The sequence below is a fragment of the Blennius ocellaris genome, assembly GCF_963422515.1.
Source record: "Blennius ocellaris genome assembly, chromosome: 12".
Lineage (NCBI taxonomy): Eukaryota > Metazoa > Chordata > Actinopteri > Blenniiformes > Blenniidae > Blennius > Blennius ocellaris.
In genome coordinates, this window is record NC_137661.1 from 16466358 (window position 1) to 16487905 (window position 21548).

Genomic DNA, 21548 nt, shown 5'->3' on the forward strand with positions numbered 1-21548 from the left:
TACACACAGAGTATCCAAGGCGAAAAAGCAAAAGTAAACCGTCATTTTTTCCCTCTTACCTGAGAGAAGTTGAGGCCATTAAGCGGGTGACACTGCTCCTCCACGCGCTCCACTGCCCCTGTCGTCTTTCTCATCCGCTCAGCCTCCTGAGCCAAGAACAGGTCCAGCACTGGCGTCCCTCTGGACCGCACGTCCCACTCGGTCAGTGAGTTGACCATCAGCATCACCCAAACAGGCCTCTTTCTCTCCCAGTTGCCTGCAATGGCATTAAATAGGTAGTCTGCATAAAGGCCTCTGCCTCTCTGGTCAGCAGTCATCCAGTAAGGCATCATGTGTTTGACGTAGTCCAGGTGGCGTTTGAGGCGGCGATACAGGTCTCGAGGTAGCAGGGTCTGCAGGTTCTCTCCGTGAGGCAGTAACTGGCAGCTGGTAAGTTTGGAAATGGTCAGTGGATCAGTCAGGTCCAACTCAAAGAAAACATTGTTGCTGCTGTGGAAAGCGTGTTTGGAGCTGTTGGGGATGAAATCCCAGACTCGGGTGTAGGGCACATGGATGGTACCGAATAGGTAAGAGGGTGGATGAGGTGGCGTACGGTATACTCTCCACAAAAAAGAGTTCATGTCACTTTGCTGGAAAACAAACAGAGGCAAAAACAAGGAGGAAGAAAAAATTACATCAAGATCTTGGGAGCAAAAAAGAAACAAAAACACCACAACCATCATGTTGGCGCAGTTCAAGTGGCCACAAAAACTAAAGCTGACATATTTTTCATCTACTGTGGTTTATGGTTCATATACTCGGGTCAACAAAGTTAAAGATTGAAATATTATTTTGCAATGACGACAGAGGAAGTCTGAAGTCTAGTCAGATTGGGGATGTGCTCTGCTGCTATGGTGCAGGCAGGGAGTTTATAGAGGGGCCTTCTGGGCTGTAAACAGACCCCCGTGTATTGTAGAGGTGCATACCTCGGTTACCAAAGCCTCTTTTGGCCTGGGAAGCATTTATAAGACTGCAGTGCAAATATACTACACTTGAGCTCATAAAAGCCAAAACCTGAAAGAAACCCCCTCTCCTCTCTGACCTCACTGTAATACTTTTGTTTGTTAATTCTTTTTTTTTACAGCAGGCAGAGAGATGTGATGCTGACAGTCTTAAGTACAGCTCGGTTTATGTCTCTTATATTAGAGGAAGCCTTTGTGTGCTGTGGTTCTCTTTATTGGGGGCAATGTTACAATGGAAATGAAATAATCAGTCATTCTAAGCAGGCATGAGGCTTAACTGCATCTAAAATATGTTTCTTGTTAAGTGCCCTGCAAATGTGCTATCATTCTCACGTTAGCCTTACTGAAAAATGGAAAAAATGAATTACTTTTATAAACAATATCAAACTTCTGGCTTACAAGGTGGTGTGATCAAGCGCTTTAGAGGATGAGATCCATTACTGTTGAATAAAGTTATTCTTAGAAAATGTTTACTTCTGAAATTTAATCAAGATGTCCCTCAGCTGTGCTCCAGTCATGTTGCTTCTGCCAACTATGCCTTTATCGTTTAAACTGATCAGAAAGCAGCCAAAAACCAGTGAAGCCCTCTTGTGGGATGTTCTCTTATCTCATAATTAATTGCACTGAACATGCAGTGATTTCTAGCACAGACTCTCACAAGATGAAATAAATCAAAAGTGCTACATTTAATTTCAAGGGCATCTTGCAAATAATCTGAAACGTTTAAACACTGCACATTCCACATTGGCAGGGTCCACTTGACTGAGGTTTCGACACACAACTAATAGTGCAAATACTCTATCAAACGAGAGAGTTTCTCTATCAAAAGATAGTTTGATACTCTCTATCAAACTCTCTATCTTTTTTTATTTTATTTTTAAATTTTAATTCTTTTTTTTTTTTTTGGGGGGGGGGGGGGGGGGTTGCTTTGTTTTGCAAGTGTTGCGTTCCATCCTACTTAAACGTACATTTGTTTCACAGCAAGTATCCCCAAAATGCAGACTTTTCGTGTGGTCCTACTCGCCGAAAGTCCTGACGAGCATTAAGATCTCCTTATGCAGAAAGTTTGCAAGGTTTTTTTTCTGGAGGGCTTGACGCTCGGGCTTTTTTTTTTATGGGGGCAATTACTCCTAACCGAAAACAGAGACCACTGTACTGACGCATTACAAATCACATGAAGCGACTGAGCACAAGGCTTTCCCTGATTTCTGACAATAAATCAATTATCGGCATATAGAATAGGAGAGGCTGAACAAAAAATACCTTATAATCTATAAACTACGCCTTTATGATGACCTAAAAATCTTGCACAATCAAGGGCACCTTCGATGTTATTTTTAAATCCACTTGTTATTGAGGTTTTATTTATTTATTTTAATTTAGGGTATTTCAGTAGGAAAACGTGTTGGATGTGATGTCTACAGTCACGGTTTTTATTACTGAAAGACACCCGGGTAGAAGGCAAGTTGACCAAACTGGTGTGCATCCAGGGCTGCTCCTGTCGTTCAATTCACAACTTTAAAAAAATGTACCAGTATGCCCGATAAGTGTTTTAATAGGCGGTATGTTGCGCTGAAACACGATCACTTCTGAAAGGTCAATGAAACTTTTCCAAATGAAGTCAAGTCACCCGTGGGTGTTCCCCTCCTGCGTTTGTCACATAAACAGCCATGAAGTTGGCGCGCAGCAACGATATATCTTGGCAACCTATTTCATTTCTAAGGCCTGGATCTATATACAATAAATCCACATTTTCTGAGTCAGTTCAGGAAAAACTTAAACCTTTACATGTCATCAGACACTGTGATTTAATACCGACCCATGAATACTACTACTACTACTACTACTACTACTACTACTACTACTACTACTACTACTACTAATAATAATAATAATAATAATAATAATAATAGTAATAATAATAATAATAATAATAATAATAATAATAATAATAATAACAATAATAATAATAACAATAATAATAATAATAATATGTTACATCAATTCATGCATTTATTTATTTTTACTTCATCTTGCTGTAAACCCAACCTGTGTATTATCTGCTTCCATTGTGTCCCGTGGTTATAATGTCTCCTCCATATGACCAGCGTTTACTATAACTTTACTATACCTCCTGGACACATATTATCCAAGTGAAAGAACAGTGTAGCTTTGTTGGTATTTTTTGGTCTTGTTTTTTTTTGAGCTGAAGGTGTATACATCTCTGCAGAAGAATGAATGACATATGGCTGTAACTCTGTCGCATACTTCTTGGTCAATAACAGCCACACGTATGGAACTGAAGAGCATCACACACATACTTCGGTTTCTAGAAAATGAGTGGATGAAGTGTTCTCACACCACTCACCGACTTTGGTGCGTCGCACTGTCTTGGTCTCCCCGGTCTGTCTGCGCTCCAGGGCGCAGCAGCGTGAAGGAGAGCGCTCAGGAAGACCAAGCTGAATCCCGGCAGGAAGACCATCGTGTCCAGATGACAGCACACTTGTGACAGTCAGCTCTCAGTGAACTTTATCTCACTCTTACCTTGTCTTCTCCTCTCACTGCCCCTTCCCTGTCTCCTTTGAAGTGGATACAAAAAAAAAAAAAAAAAAAAGTTACCGGTGGCCTCTGGGCTCACGTGTGCGGCTCGGCTGGAGGACCATTCCGCCTCTGCGCCGCTGCCGACGCGCGCCGCTTCCTCTCACTATGTGTGTTTTTTTTTTCCTTTCTTTCTTTTTTTTTCTCCTTTCTTTCTGTTTTTAAACTTTTCTAGATTCTTTTCCAACTCGATTCAGTCCTGAAGCAGGAGCTATGAACTCTTTGGAGAGTTTGCGCTCCGCGAGTTTGGAGCATGTTGACTGGGAGAGAAGGAGGTGGGACGACCGGAGTACACCCACCCCATCCCAATACACACAGCGGTTACCTACACGCGTCCTCGGCTGCCTTTGAGAGGAGGGGGCGCGGGTTCCGAGGGGGATGACAGGATTGCGTGTAAGTAAAGATCCAGAGAGGAATGGACGTTTATAAGCCAATATATGTCCTTTCGTTATTTGGTTTGCTTTAAAGTGACAGATCTCCACTGATATCGCAACCTACTCTATTGTTAAAGAAGCAGACGGCTAAATGATAGGTTTAATAATTATCATTTCAACACATCCTTGCAAAACGCTTCATTGGTGATGTTTTTCGTTTTATTCTTTCAGGTTGACAATCTGGCGAAACAAGTTTAGCTGCAAAGATGGACATTCATATATTTTTTCTCCATCTATGTTCAGTCTACTTTTTATGTGTTATAAAACTCAGTTCTATATGTACGTGGACAAAACACTTGGGTGAGTGTATGTCTACATTAAAAGAGACCATAATGGATGGCCAGGAGGTTTGTTTGGGGTGGTTTTCAGCAAAGTTATTTCCAAGATGTTAATGAACAATATTTCAAATGTCGCCACATGTTTCCTACTCTTGTGTATTTAAGTCTGTCCTTCTATGTTTGACGAGCCCTCTATACATCTATACAAAGGCCCCACTGAGTCAGATTTGCCCTTTGACTCATATCCACAGGACAAAGATATAATAAACTGGCCTGAAAGACACCTGTAAGGATTTTGGTTTTTTGTTTTGTTTCAGTGTTCCTCTCAATATGCACAAGGATGTCCAGGCAAATTCGAAATAAATGGTGTGTGATGAGAAAAGTGGCCCCTCATTGTGTGGGCCACGACGTCAACGCTCTACTACTCTGCTGTGACCTCAGTTATTGTCCAAGTGGCAGAGAGTGTGACAGAGTCAAGTAGTGGAAATTTATCATGGGGACCCCTCAAACAAGTGGCACCGGGCCCCTCCCTGCAGGCCAGTGGCTGACAGGCCGCAGACAAGTAACTCTTTGTCCTGGGCCTCATTCTTCCCTCATTTCCACTCCGAGTTCACTCCTGTTAATCAGCAGCTCTGTCCCCCTCCACACTCATTGTGTTTTATAGTCACACGAAGCATATTGGTTGCTTTGTGGAAAATACTATCTCTGATCAGTCTGTTTTTTTTAAACAAAGATCATTGTTGTTCAACTTTGACACGTCTGCCGTCTGACTATTGAATCTGACTTGAACAGGGTAAGTTGAATAGCAGGAAGCTCTAAAAGTCAACATTTCTTTGTTTAATGTATCTGCAGATTGATCCACTTGAATTCACCCTCTGATGTTTTCAGACACATGAAACAGCCTAAAAATCAAAAGAGAAGCGTGTTGATTCAATTTAATCTTCAAGCTCTCGTTGGCACTCTGTTTTTCTCTTTTGTGGTTCTTGCCATGAGTGTCAGGTGTGGGATTTCGGTTTAGCAGTTTCAGCTGCTCTAATATGACCACCTGTGGACTCAGGTATCCTACCTGCCTTAACCGCACCTTGCAGAGGGGCTTTTCTTTGAAGGAGCTTTTCACATTCTTGGCTGGTTAGGAGAGGGCTTATGAGCGGCTGGCTTCAGGAGATTCCTGGACCAGGGCCCGCCCTTACAGCGTGGTGCACATATAGCTGGGGACGAAAGAAGACTTTAAAGTTAATGTTGTGTTAGCAGATCGCAACAACGTTCACTTACAGACTGCACATCTGGGGAGGCGTTGGAGACAGAAGGAGGCAAGATAAAAAGTGAGCCTATTCCACTCTGAAACTTTTTTTTTTTTTTTTTAAGTACAAATCTACAAATGAAGCCTGCAAATAAACCTACCTGCATTTTCAACATCTGGGCAGATATAGATTTAAGCACAAGGAGGAGAAAATGAAGGGACAAGGTTGAGTTTTGTGACCCTGCCGTGCACAGGATCCAGTGTCTTCATGTCATTGCGGCTCTGTGCTGCCTGTCCGTCTGAAGTTGTGCAGTCCTGCTGCAAATCCTCAATATTAACTCACTGCCAGTGCCTTTGTATCATTACTTGTTTTTTGGTATGTAATGCTGGAGGTAGTACTTCTTCTGCTACAAAATTCACCAGTGTGACAAACCGCAAGAAAAGGAAACCTCCATATGTATCTACTGTGCAGAGACATGTCACTGGGCCTGGTCGTGTGTGCATAGTATTTTGTTTATTATGCACACAGGACCTCTAGTGGCGTGAAGAAGAATTAAAATAATGTAGAATGGGACCAGAGGCAAGAAAGAGAAAGACGGCTGGCCTGAAGGCAGGAAATCGGCACTTCAAATATGCATATGAGTGCCTCGTATCTTTCAACAGCACCATGCTTTATAGATAGACTGACTGTGAGTAAAGGTGTTTCTCTCTGTGTGTCTTTCCATTGTCTCTGCTCCCAGTTGAACTACACACACTCTCGCCCTCCACTCTCCACTCGTCTCTTGTGTCCTCTGACCTGCTTTGAAGCTGTCAAGGAATAATATTGATTGAGTATCTGGTGAAATGTTATTGTAGTTTCCCTTTTTACGTGTCCTGGGAAAACAGTGGCAGAATGAAAGGGAACAGAAGAAGGACCACTATCTGCTTAAGATTCTTAGAAAATAAAAAGATATGTGGAATCAAACTAGATCAAGTGAAGGCAACTGTCTACTATCTATGTTTAACCCATCTCTGGGAATTTCTGCAGCTTTCTAAAAAGCATGCAGACTCTGATTTCAAAAGTGTCACGCGGCAGCTACCATATTGGTACAATAATCTGGAAGTTATAATTTTTGCCGAGATTGTCAAAACATAAAGTAATTTCAGTATCTTTAAGAGACTGAAGCAGCCACCTGTACGGTTTCATATGCAGAAAGAATTGATGTTTTCTTTTAATATGCAACTCACCTGTTGATGACCCTTAGTTTAAAAATAAAGAAGGTTGGGCATATTAGTAATAAATGTGTGGCATTATTAAAAATGGCTCTTGTGCTAAGGCAAGAGTTTTTATCATCATTTTTTTTTTAAAATCTTTTTGTATCCATATGCAGAGCCTCTTCACAGTAAGCCTCATCTAATGTTTGCTTTGTAGAGCCTCTAATGTGCCCACATCAAAAGCCTGGCTGGCAAAGTCACCCCATGATGCACTGGGCCCTCTCCCACTGATCATTGGCATTGTGAGAATTTGTATTATCTATATCTGGAAACCCCCCCTGCTGTCTTCCCTCTTTTTCTGCCCCATTTGCCCCTGAAAGCCAAAGCAGGAGATGTGGCGGAGTGAAAAGCCTCCCCCTGCTGCTAAGCAGATCCACCTTTTGGCCATTTGAATGGTAAAAGAAAAAGATATGGAGGAATAATGATGTTTCCCCTCTTATCATTTCAACGACCATAGTACTGCTGCTACACATCTCTGCACAGGACAATAGATGGCATTGATATCATAATGTGATGAAAATATGATATATGTTTTTTATTGTTAGTCTCTATAATACTGTTGTGGATCATTGTCAATGCCCTGCTTGTGGTTTATTCAGACGAGGGCTCATCGGAGGTTTCCAATGCCATGTAAGGCCTTTTACGCTGAATGGAGTGCATAGTAAAAACAGCAGCTGTTATGCTATTGAGTTTAATTGTCTGGTCTGTACTGGTGTCCGTATATGAATTTCAGCCTCAAGGACCCGAAGAGCTCCAACTGGGATTTGAACATTACTTTTTTTGAAGGTGGACATTGGCTCTAATGCAATTTTTTGAAGATTATCCTGTTGATGAAGTGCTTTGATGCCTCATATATATAGTACATTTATAACTTCACGTTTGCCTTGATAGAAGATATCAGTCATCAAGCGTGAGACATGGGCTCAACCACATGTAGCTTATGTTGCTTTTCCTCCATATTAACTTCAGAAAGCAAAGCATGGCTCATCTGTGAGTCAGCTGAACCTGGCTGAGGGTTTAGTTTGGTAGAGGGGAAAATCTGTCATATTTCTGCATCAACCCAATGTTTGCTTGATGTTTTCATTAAATCGGTATACCAGCATTCTCTTTGTTGATGATGACCAACATGTATAATTGATTCTGAGTAAGCTACCTCAGTCTTGACTTACAACCTTCACGAATGAACATTGGGGAGAAGGTTATGTTTTTGTCCAAGTGTATTTATTGGTTTGTATGTATGCACGTATTTTACCAACCTTTCGCAAAAACTGAAATGCTCACGCAGTTCCGCAAGCAAATGTGGCATTGGAGAAGATATGCGCTCTACTGAGTGCCCATTCCAGTTCTGATCTTTGTTTACTTACAACTGTGAAACACACACAAATATTAGCTTGTCAAACCTTACAAAAACGCAAAGGAGGGAAAATATCTTGACTGAGCTACCCTGAGAACGTATGTCTTTCACAAAAAAAAGTTCCTTGATCAACATGATTAATAAAAGTAGACTTCAGCAGCAAGGTCAAAATCAGTTTAAAGCTTTGGAAGAATAATGTGAAAGCCCTCTTTTTTCCTCTGTGTATGCTGTTTTGTTAACATAATTCGACAGTTCATGCTTCCTCTCTATCATATGTTCTTTTCCGTGTCTCTGTGTCTTTTCATCCCCACATCTCCTTTGGTTTTCAGCTCTGTTTATTTTCAAGATCAATGCATGGTTCTGTAAAACTTGGCTGGTCTGTTCCAAAACCCAGACCTTAAGTTCATGTGTCAGTGTGAATATAGATTAATCTAAATATGAGACAGCGAGGAATGAGGGAATGGAAGTGAATAGAAGAATGAAAAAGGGGAAAAAACAAAACACAATCAGAAGAGGTGTTGATGGAAACCAATTGATGTGAAAAGAAACAGAAATGCCACAAAAACAGGATTAGTTCAGATAGATGAATCTGTATTGATACGACACACACATAATTGATTGCTTTAGAGGGCATATTTTAAAAGGCGACAATTAATTGTTTATGAAAAGTGAGTGGATGAGGTAGAGAATCAGGGTACTTTCAAGATCAAAATAATAGAAAATTATCAGCTCAGCACCTAGGCATTAATACAGGTAGTCACACAAGCAGTTTTATACGTATTTCAGACCCCTCGCTCTGCTTTCTGGGCATCGTTCCTACAGCTAATCTTCACTCACACATAGGGCTGTTCTGGCGGTTGACAGGGAGCAGTGGAGCTGTCAACAGGCCCAGAGCCTGTCAAGAAGCATGCTCTGCTACCACGCTACACACACACACACACACACACACACACACACACACACACACACACACACACACACACACACACACACACACACACACACGCACACACACACACACACACACACACACACGCACACACACACACACACACACCACACACACACACACACACACAAAGCTGATATAAACACACCTCCATACATGTGAATGCAGCTGAAACATGTCAAACAGTATGGCCTCTATGGCAAAATAGACACAAACACAAGCATAGCCGGTGACGAGGAACACACACACACACACATACACACACACACACACACACACACACACACACACACACACACACACACACACACACACACACACACACACACACACACACACGCACACACACACACGTTAACACATTAAACAGCATTGGTCCTTCGGCTGAATACACAAACATGCGCATACATACGTGTACAGGCAGGTACACAAACAGTCCTCCATGGAATGACCCAGAAAAGTAATTTTCTGCTTCTTCAGCTGATCCTGAACATGTGTCACAGTTTATAGTGTAATCTGCCATAAGAAAGAGAGAAAAAAGAAAATACACAAACTTTGCGTCTTTCTTTCATTTCTTGATTTATTTATGGTCCTGCCTGGTGCTTGGCCTATGCTTCCATAGGGTATGAGTATGTCGTGTAGCCTGGCAAAAATATCGCATTACCCACTTGTAGAAATTACTTCTGATTGTGAGAAAAATAATACTAATGTATCACACTGAAAACAAGTTGAACATTTATCATGAGTTGCTGCAAAACTCCTCACAGGATTACAGTAAAGTGTCTTTTTGAGCAAACCAAGCTGAAAATATAGTTCAACTGCAATATCAATAACCCTGTGATGACAGCCTCAATTCTCCTCCGAGCACCACAGAAGAAATCTTACAGACTTAATCTGATGGAGCTCTGATGCTCTTCCTCAATGACGTGACCTTCTTGGGTAGTGATGGGGGTCAGATTTGTCTCCCTCTTCCTGGAATGTGAAACGTGATAGACTGGCAATCTGTTCGGGGTGTATTCTGCCCATCCCATGACCCGGAACAGGATAAGCAGTGAAGAATATAGATGTATGTTATGGTATGGTATGGTATGGTATGGTATGGTATGGTATGGTATGGTTTAGCACAATATCATCAAATGTAAACCTCACGGTGGTGTAAGGATGTGCAATGATATATATTACCTCACCAAACCAATTAAGTCTGTAAGTTACATCCTGTAGGCAACATGAATGTTTAACTAAATGTCATGGTGATTTATTCAGTTGTTGAGATCTTTAAGTTAAAACCAGTTGGATATTGCCACCCACAGACCGATACTTTAAATTCACCGGCATTTTATAGGCTGTCTTGGCACAAGGTGCTACAGTTAGATCAATATGGAACTGGAGCTTTTTTGTTTTGTTTTTATTTTAACATGCAGTCACCATAAACCTTGGAGGCCTCCAGTCATTTAGTAAACATCAGTCATGTATAGTACAGTTTTCAGTTGTATGTATAAACGGACACTGCTGTGATTCAACACAGGTCAGACAAAAGTCACTTAAATTGACTGCAGAGGGTAGAAACATACATCACACTCTCAGCCATTCAGTACCAAGCAGCCATAGGGAGACAGTCACTTGATTTATGAGCCAGAGCTGAGCCTCACGTGGTCGACTAGCTTCGGGCATGCTACCATGATTGAAAGTCACATCTAAGCCAATGTACGTGCTACTCACTCACCACATTGCACATGTCCAGAGATGACTGTGTTCTGTTTTGATATCGAACATTCTGAAATGAAGTTGACAGGGTAATATTTACAAAGTAATTTGAGCACACTGGATACAGGAGTCAACTGTTCTTGTAAAGTAGTCATTGGATTTTATAGCCTGTAAGTTTCTCCTTCTCTTCATTCTTTCAGTTTCCTGTCTTTTTTCATTCCCTGATACGTTAGCTTTATCATCCTATTACCATGCTCATGGCGCTATTCATAATAAATGTGGTCTTCAAAATTTTGTAACAATAAAAATCTAATGACATAGGAGGATACAGGATACTTCTCTAGCTCTTTTACTTATGGCCTGAAATTTTTAAGATAGTCAAATCTTTTCACATTTGAGTCAGGTAAAGCAAATTCACAGGTTTGTTTTGAAATACAATACAAGTTTTAAGAAAAGGGTTGTTTGCCCATTATGATCTGACTTTACTGTGCATTTTTCAATTCTGAAAAATGTCTGCCAAAGATAGTTCCATAATTAACATTTTTTCCATGATGGCATTTATGACAAATTGTTTCATGACACTCACAATGCGTGAACTTCCATGTGAAATTCATTTGGTCTTCCTGCATAAATATTATCACAATGATGAGATAAAGAGGTGGGTTTATTTACTCATGCGCACATTGACGAATAGCTGAGGATTAGCAGTTAAACCTATGTATATGTGAAGTTTCTAACTCTGTTTAACAATCCATAATCTGCTTTTAGTTGTAGACTTGTGAGAGGTTTTACTTCCACAATTAGTTTTGAGTATTGGCAGTAAGAAAAAACATTACCCCAACATCGGAGAACAAATAAACACAAGAGGTAACTGAGACCAAAAGACATACCTGTCTCAATCATTGAAATTTCACGTCTCTTACTGTTTTACACAGACCTGATAATGAAAGTGTCATTTCTCCAAGCAAAATAAATTATAATATATATAATTAATAAAGTCATGTTTTTATATTGTTTGTTTTTTATATTGTTTTTTCGAGTTTGAGTTCACACTGTTTAGCTGCTGATATGGAGACCCCAAATCAAAAATATCCAGCTCACGACTATATACACAATGTCTCAGTGAGACTCTGAAATATTGTGTTTAGATCACATAAGCAGTCAGGCAGCAGTTCTTTCGGGCGCTACCCAGCAGCCTTCAGTGATAGTATCTCACAAGATGAATGAGGCATAGTGACGCACACAGAAGATAACCATAGAAGAGTGACTAGAGCAAAGCTGTAACAAATCAATCAGTTTGGCAGACCAGTCCACTGCAAAACATTCTGCAATGGCAATGAAAGAAGTTAGACTTTTGTTCTGTGATAGTAATGAAGAATCTGAATGTGCTGAACAGATTTTGTTACTGTAGTAAAATCATATTGGATATTTCACAAAGACTCATCAAAACAATAATTACTTTGGAAATTCCAAAGCAGGGACCTGATCACAGCTGTGTTTTTGCAGGGTGAAGATTACTGCAAATAACACAAAACACTGGACTAATTTTGGGAATATAAAGTTACTTGCATAAAAGGATATCAGAATCATCAATATTCATATTCAGTTGGCACAGTGAGACAGCGGCCATCAAACCTTTCGTCCAGACAAGGAATACAATAGAGGAAATATGGAAAAAAGATTATGTCTCAATCTGTCAAATGAAGTTGTCATTTTCTCATCTGCCTTTAAGACAAATTGCCTCTATTAGTAATTTCCTTTTCACGGTTATAGTGCCTTTGTATGTGTGTTGTTTTTGCAAATGTACCAAGTTTTGTACTATTTGGATAATTTTATATGTTTTTAAATATGAGTTGGAAACATCTGGAGGCACTTAAACACCAGTGATCAGAGATCGTATCTGCAGTCATCGGGTGTTTCGGGTCTTTCACCGTCAAAGTAATCAATTCCCGGCCTGTGTCCAAGAGGCTTTCATCCACAGCTTGTCTCTTTTGGTCCACAGCCATCTAGACAACTTTCTCAGCTGCCTCTGAAACTCGACCAAAGGCCTTCCTTCTACATGGACCAGCAATGCCCAGGAGGCTGTTGGATTTGCAAAGAGACTTGCCTGCAAAGTGTTTCCCTTCAATTTCGATCGGCAAACACATGGTTTGCCACACCCATCTGCCGCACCGCTCCACCAGCTCGGTGTAGTTTGCACTTTTCCTTTCATTGGCCTCCTCGATCCTCTCCTTCCAGAGCACTGTAAGCTAAAGTGCCCTGCTAGCACTGGAAGCTTACAGGACACTTCCTTAGATGTTTCTGAGACCAGTATAATATCTTGTTGAAGGGTGGTCTCAGCAATGGCTTCGGGGAATTTCAGTTGGGTTTTCAGGTCCAACCTCATCTGCGAGTCGTAAGCTGTCCCACAGAGGCCTGCCTTGGCATTTTAGTGTGGCTTTCGCTGTTGTCCCGTTCTCACAAATAAAACTTCTTGTCTTGATGGTAGGTGAATTGTGCTCTGGTCAATGGCACTGGAGATGGACTCGGTGATGACCGACAGCGAGTGGTCGTAATGACCACATCCTGAGTGCTTTAGGACAAGCACTCAGGATGTGTTCAAGAGTGCCTCGTCCTTGGAACAAAGGACATAATGGTGATTGGACCTTGCCCCAACAGAAAAGGTTGGATTGGTTGGATAATGCATCATATACAGACTGTATAAGGAACTTGATTCATAAAGGTTCTGTTTTCCATAGCTCTGGCCATGTGACCTTACCGATACACTGCCTGTTCCCATTTAGTCAATGACTCATATTGCCGCATTTAAAAAGATATATTTATGACTTAAATGCACATACCACGAGAGGGAGCTCAGGTACCCTAGTTTGAGAATCGTGGATCTAAGTTATTGTAGCGTTTACTGTTGTATTAAATGTATTATCTTTATTAATATCCGTAAATATGCCAATTATATATAATTTACTGAAAGCAAAACCTGCTACTCTTGAATCATTTGTTGTATTGTAACTCTAAATTGCCAACTTTTATAACATTTGTGACTTGTTTAAATGTTTTCTGATCGTTTGTCTCATCGTTCTTGGTCCCCTACTGGTGCATTTGTCTGTTTTGCTCTCACAGATTTCCTCCCTCATATCCACAAAACATCTTTACTTTTGTCTCTGGTCCTGCCTTTCTCGTCTTCTATGTGTTGCAACATCAAACGTAACACATAAAAGCCTTTCTGCGGTACTGGAAAGAGTTTCTCCCTTGAAATGTGGTTCTCATTTCATGCTATTATCATATCACTGGACATGTCCACATGCAACTTTTGTTTTGAAGACCATGGATTCAGAGAGTAAATGAGCCACAGAGTCAGTAATTTGAACTGTAATTCCTTCGTAAGCCCTGACGGAGACTCAGAAACTGTTTCGTGGAAACATTTCTGAAGCCAGACATCATTAGAAGGAAGAAAAGTGAAGAAGATGTTGATAAAAATGACTTGAGTAATCCTTGGGTTCCTGTTTGTCTTGGCTTTGTCGGTTGCTATGTAACTGCAGAGTGTTTGAAAGAGACCAAGAGAGGGAAAGAAATAAAGGCAATGAGTTTCTGACATAAGGAAAGAAAAGAAAATCCGTTTCTGTTTTCACCGAAGGAGCATTGTCAAAGTTGTCAAGCCGATGCAAAACAAATTATGTGAAATGGAAAGATAGTGGCTTATCTGCTTTAGTTCATCGTTAAACACAAGTAGCATTTTGGGAAATCATCTATCATTTAGTGATGTCAAACACAATCTTGTAATCTGTTTTATTTTTCTTTACTTCCATCAAGGGTGAAGTTTAGTATGCATGACATTGATATTTTTCATATAATCCCCAATTTGATCGTCAGCTTGAGGGACTTTCAGTGTGGAGTTTGTGTACTCCCCATGTCCATTGTAGATGTCTGGTTATTCAGTGTTTGTCCCACTGTCCAAAGACATACATATATAGTGGATAGATGTCTCTAAATTCACCATCTGGAATGTAAACTACCTTCACCATCAGACACTAACAACTTGAACTGTAGTGGTACGAAAGATAGATGGATTCTTTTTTCATATTACAAGCAGATTATCATGTATTTTATCAAATGAAGTAGAAATTTACTATCTATATTGAAGTATCAACAAACAATACAATTCTTTAAAAATTAACTGCTCCACTACATTTGTTGAAAGTAATTTTGAATGTTGATGTATTCTAAATATAAGCAGAGTGGTGCTTAACCTCTGGCTCTCCATACACATAGAGACAAAGAGAATAGCTGTCAGTTTGAGGTGCTTGAGGAATACCAGGCTATCACGTCCTCACTAAGTAAAAAGGAACAGAGGTTCAATAATAATCTAGGTTGGAATGTCATGATATTCGACTACTTTTACTACATCAAAAATAGTGTTTCAATGTAAAAGACAAACTAGAACATTGTAAATTAACATTTGAACAAAATAAAATCATGTCTTGCTATAAGTTTGAGTTTTATCCTCACTTTTTGCTTTATTTTTTTATTTTACAGATGTTAAAGCTCACATTAAGGTGACAAAATGAATCTTTCCATAAAAAAATACTTGATTAGTCTATTTTGCTGCATTTGGAGGGACTTCTATTCATTTAATACGTAACATGTTTTAAAAAGTTTTTAAGGATGCAGTTATTTGTTGTGAGAACAGGATGTTCTTTCTACAAAAGGCCTCACTGCTTTCACAGATAAATGAAAATGGAATGACTATTGCAGGATTTTTAAAATGAAAAAATAATCTTCGTGATGAAAGCAATGTGGAGGTTTTGAATTACTCCACACTACATCATTTTTATGCTAATGACTCCATCATCAGAGTGCTGTGGGCAAGGACTGGGTTCAGACAAGACCCAATGATTGTATCTTAATGGGTTTAGTGGGAACAAGGTGTCACAGAAAGTATTGGAGGATCAATGATTAGAAAACCAACCTAAATGTTTGGAGTAAACTGCTAATTTATATTCCAATAAATCAACCAGAATCTTTTGCCCAAATTTAAATGACTTTAAATACATTGAAGTTGATGACATGGAAATGGACACCTGTAAATTAAGTTACTTTAAATTTGTGCAGAAGTAGCCAGAGTGAATTTTTTTTTCACGTGTGTGGCTACAAGTTAATATTTAACCCATAACTGTACAATTACAGACCTCAGCACGTGTGAACATCTGTGCTTCCTCAAAGTCTTTCAGGGTATTTCTATGACTATAAGAGGCAAGGCCATCCCTGGAAAGACTTAGCTTTCTGAACAGTCCACCTCTGATCTGCTGCTCGCCAGGCTCCCAGTTCTCCACCAACTCCTCTGAGCTCATCCAAAACCAATAGACCATTCAGCTCTCATGCAACAGGGCTGTACTGTGGTTAACCGCCACTCTTTTAAACAAATCTTATAATGATTCATGCTGTGGCCACTACAGAGGTGGCGGATTTGGATCAAAGCCATACGCCCAACTGGACCTGCCCCCTGTACCAGGCCTCTTGTCCAAACCTCAACTTTGCCACTCAGGCTGAGCCAAGGCCTGATGTTTCTAACTCTCTCTCAAATAAAACAAAAATAAAAAGGGCAGAAATGAAGATCCAAATGTGAACAACTTCCAGTTTCACAATCCTATCTAAAACCCAGGTTTAACCATTTTGAGAATCCCATCTGCATGTCAGCATTTCCAAACCAATAACCTGTAATCCCAAGAAACTAAAGCAAATCATTGCAGGCTTTCCTGCGTTTCAAAACATGTTCTAACAATTACAGTGAGAGTTTAATTTTCTCCAAGTGCCCCATCTATTGCAAGACTGGTTTCCCTGAACTTATCACAGACTGCACCACACTGGCACTCTGTACTGTAAACCCACACATGGACACAATGAAGAAACATAATGAAACCATCTATCTTCTTGACACTAAAGGCTTGCATACAGAAGGAGCTCACTGTCTTATAAAACTTTCTCGTAAGTCCGGCCAGTTTGGTCTGTGCAGTTATTAGTATCAAGATAAAATGCACCGTGCTGCTTTTCTTTCGGTCTGCCATGTAAAGCATGGAGGTCCAACTGAGTGTCTTGGCGTTGGATGTAAAAGACGAGACAATGATGGGTAGAAAAGAAGCTTGAGAAGAAGTGTTTTAAATTGTCTTGAAAACCTCCCACAGTGTACTCCTCAGACGCTGATCGCATTGAACCCGTAAAAATAAAGACTTCAAGTTCACATGGCTAAAAATCAGCAGCACACAGATGCTCATGAGGATATGCTCTGTGCCAACCAAACACTGAAAAAAAGCTTAGTTTTTCTGTCTGTGCTGAGTGAAAGAGATGAAAGACAGAGCCTGAAAACAAACTCATAAAAAACATTTGTGCTATGTACATGTTTTTCTCATCTGCGTATATCACGAATTTCACAAAACCCCAAAACAATATTCAAAGATTCAAATGGATTTGTCTGAATGAGTAAGCAAATTTGATATACTTTATGCATGGCTAAACCCCAACTATTTTCATTCATGTTTGTTGTGTTATTTTCCAATGTCTGTGTTTGTGATTATGCGGACCAAATCCAAAAAGACATGGACAGAAAATCCCTAAATAGTATTTACAAGTTTGTTGGGTTATAGCATGTGGGCATGTGGATTTGCATGCCTTCAAGCTGGTGAGTGAGAAAGTGTGAGATAGCAAGGAGAACTCGACGTTCAGCCAAGAACAACAAGAAGGTCCTTTTGGACAGTGAAGCTAGTCATGAATCAGGTGTGATACCTGCACCCGGCATCAATAGAACGCCAAAGCAAACACAACCAAAGTAGAGCCATGCTCCAGTCCCGCTTCTCTCTGTGTGGAAGTAATTACTGAGGTGTTGAAGTTGTCACTTTTCCTTTGCTGCTGAAAGTGCTTTTCTTTAACTTGTTAAAATTAACTTTTAACTTCTTAAAATATTTAATATATTTATTAAAACCTGTAGTGTTTAATGTGCTTTTATTGTATTACATACATATATGTGCCTTGTACCTGGTTGCTGTGATATTTTAACTTCCCTCAGGGGATCAATAAAGGAAATCCTAATAACTACAACAATGGCGGGCTCCATGCTCCAGGACAAACTGTAATGATACGAGCAGGAAGAGAAGCAGGAGCATAGACCTAATAAGTTCTGTACCGTAGAAGTCAATGAACAGGAGTCAACTTCTATATTTCTACGTTCTCTGTGTCTTCTTCTGTGTTTTTAGTGCATTTGGTGAGTCACAGCGCCCCTAAAGGCATCGCATTGAGCTGTATTGATAGGGATGGATGGAAGGAATTTTTTTTTTAAATGCCAGGGAGAAAAAAGATTGTTTTTGCTCGTGTGGATGGGACCTCAGACACCATTATGGTTGATTAAAATGTTCATACAAAGGATACATTAACTCTACAACAACAGTTAGCAACAATAGCTATGTCTCCACCTGATGCTTCTATGAATGCGTTTCTGTTTGTCTGTAAGCAAATTTACAGGTTGATGTACCTATTTGACAGTTATATAGGTTCAAAGCTGAAATAAACACTTGACTTTATTGAATATACCGTCGACACTGAGCCTGAATCAACGCGGACAGTTTGTCTCCCCATCTCCATTAGGGGTGGCCTGGCGGACACAAGTTTTTTACAAGAGGAGAGGCAAGTGTTTGGTTTCAGTGTCAAACAAGAGAAACTCTTATAACTGTACTCCTCAACCCCTGCCCTCCTCACCTTTCCTCCCTCAGCTCTCCTATCCACTATGTCCCAATATACCCCTCACTCCCTTTCCGTTCCTCTTTGAGCTCCAGCTGCCATCTTATGGCTCTGTGTGCTTCCAGACCTGCTGTATGCCATTTCACTGCTGTAAATGTCACCTGAGTTAGAGCCTCTCTGCTTTCCACAGACTGCCCTTTATTCAAAACCCCTTTAAAAGGACCCCCGCTCGCATTTCATGTTTTCTCATTTTCACTATGTGCCGGGGAGCCCTTTTACCTCCAGACACTCACACTATATGATAACACATATATTTTTATGTCTATTACATACTTTTTAAAATCCCATCATATTTAAAATGTTTTAATGTTTTTTATTTGGACATTTTTTGGAATGCTACACTGTTTTATTGCTGATCATTTATGGCCAATTTCTGGTAGTAATTGTCAAGGTCTCCTTCCATGTCGAGGTAAAGTCTCTGTGCTTTACCTGTTTCGTCTCTTTCTGTTTTATTTTTGATACTCACCTATCTCATTTTCATCCATGTCTGTCCTCCCTCTGTCCCAGAGGAGCGATTGTGCCACTTCCACAAGCTGAGATGCTTGTATTGTAGCCATTCCGTACGCCGACTCGCGTCATGCCCCATGAAGAGTCAGGCTCAGTGGGTATTTCAGATGAGGCACAATAAGTTGTGCCTCTTCCCCTCTTGGACCATACCCACAGTCACCCTGTCCACTATCCGCAGGTCTCTCCAGCTGGTGGTTCATATTGACTCCGGAGCGATGTTGATCTCATGAACCAGTCCCTCTTAAAACAGCTCAAACCAGGTCTGCCAGAGCATTTGAGACACATTGGTGCATATGAACAAGAATCTTTGCTTCCTCTGCATCTAATGGACTCTACATATACTAATAAGACAGGCATTCCAAACTAAATTATTGTTGTTTTATGACAAGAGGTATATAACTACAATGATGTTTGAAATCAAACTGTTATTCATCAACTTTTTACCGAGTGAAGTATGGATTTTACTGCTGCTTATCAGTGAGGCTAAGATTTGAGTAATGATAGTTCAAATCCTTGAGCTAAAATTAATTTACATCTAAAAGAGTAATGTTAAAGGTTCATTACATCCTCAAAACTACAGTTGGTGGATGATAAAACAGTGACATGACCAACAATGTTTGTTATATATTCTGTTGAGGATTTGGAATTAATTTTATTTTAAAGCTAAAATAGTTGCTCTCCTGCATCACACAAAGGAAGGAAATAATTGGCAGGGTACAATTTTGGATTGATTGAAGAAAAGGTCTGCATGAAGAAATATTTTGACAAATCAGTTATGTGAATTTTGTCAAGTAAACCCATAGAAATCATGAAAAAAATGCATAGAACCTTAAGTTACAATTGAGGTAGAATCATTTTCAGTGGTAGTGTAGTTTTTTTTAAGAGTAGAGATGATAGTGTTGGTGTTTAACATGAACTTACTAAATCACCATATGTATTTCTTTCGGAGACTTGTGATACATGTGTTGACTTATAGAAAGGCCGGCAGCAATTATCCTGGTTTTCTTGATGACCTACTACATTCTAAATAAAACCAATTTAAAATGTGTTTGATGATACAGTCATTTCAAATGTAGATACCAGGGAGATGAAAAGCATGAGTAAAAGTCAGATAAACACCGAAATAGAGATTATGTAATGTTTTTCTACATTGGGAGCAAAGCTTCCTGTTATAACTATCCCTCCACACTGGTGTATGTGAGGCACATGAAAATTCATAAAATATACTACACATTTTACATTCAAGTGTGCTTTGGCAGATTGCAGACTTTTCAGGAAGTGTTCCTAGTTTTAAGAGTCACATTTACAGACACAGTTACAAATGTGTGGTCAGACTGAGTCTTTATGGTTCAGTTGAACTAATATGTCATGATGACTTCAGGACTGCGAGGTGTGAGAACTTGATAGTCTTTAACCCTCATGAGAAAGCAAACAACGGGAAGGAGAAAGGAGTTTCTTGTCCTTACAGAAAATCTGTGGTGGGATTTAAAATGGTGCTGAGGATTACATGTTTGGCATAAACAAAACAAAGCGATATGCGTATTGATCCTCAATAACAACGACGCAACAATTTCAGATGTTTTTTGTTGTACGAGAAACCATGGCCCAGTGTCATATCCAGTCTGGATCTGTCAAAACAACAAGCACTTTACAAACATGGATTTGAATTTTGACTAAACATGATACGTTCACACTTGCTCCGTGATGTAAGGTCCATATCCAGCGGAGGCCAGAGAAGCCAGAGAGGCCAGAGAGGCCAGAGAAGCCTGGCCTGGCCGTGTTGACAGCATGATTAATGCCCACCTGCTTTCCCACTCACACACTAACTTCACTCAGCAAACCCAAGAGGTTGACTTAAGAAGAAATGAAGAAAGCTGGTAAGAGAGCCCACAAAAAGAAGCCAGACTACACCTGAAGAAAATCTCAAATGAGCAAGAAGAAGATAATAAAATACAAACAATGTTTGATACTTTTGTCAATTGTAAAATCACTATGATACTCATTGCCTCACAGATATCATAAAGTTTAATGAGAAATTAAAATTCCCTTTCAAAAAATATTTCCAACCACCAAAAGATATTTAGCTGCATTTGTGAATGTCTTATGTCCCTGAGCTTTGGCACTATATTTCTCATTAATACGGGGGACTCATACTCACAGACCACCTCATTGGATCTCAATTTGAACTGAGCTTTCACCACAGGAACTTACAACAATGAGCAATTCAGTTCAGATCTCAGTGTTACGTCTCCTACTAACAGTGTGACCCCCAGTGAGCCAATTTTTCAATAACAGTTACTTTATTATAAAATTTTCATCAGATCATTTTGCTCTTATATGAGTGCTTGGTGTAATACTCACCTTGACAAAATGCAAAGGAAAAGAACATTAAGATATTAGATTGAAACATTTGACAAAAATGCTGGGGGCATCAAAATGTTGGT

General features: G+C 39.9%; 1 protein-coding gene across 1 annotated transcript in view; it reads right to left on the reverse strand.

Annotated features, from left to right (window-relative positions):
* Positions 1-3865, reverse strand: part of trabd2b (TraB domain containing 2B) — a 62708-nt gene extending 58843 nt beyond the window's left edge. The window contains exons 1-2 of the mRNA XM_080506834.1: positions 3370-3865; positions 60-629 (exon numbers count right to left, since the gene is read on the reverse strand). Of these exons, the coding sequence (XP_080362960.1) occupies positions 60-629; positions 3370-3483 (684 nt within the window). The 5' untranslated portion in view covers positions 3484-3865. The remainder of the gene's footprint in view (positions 1-59; positions 630-3369) is intronic.
* Positions 3866-21548: the final 17683 nt, after the last annotated feature.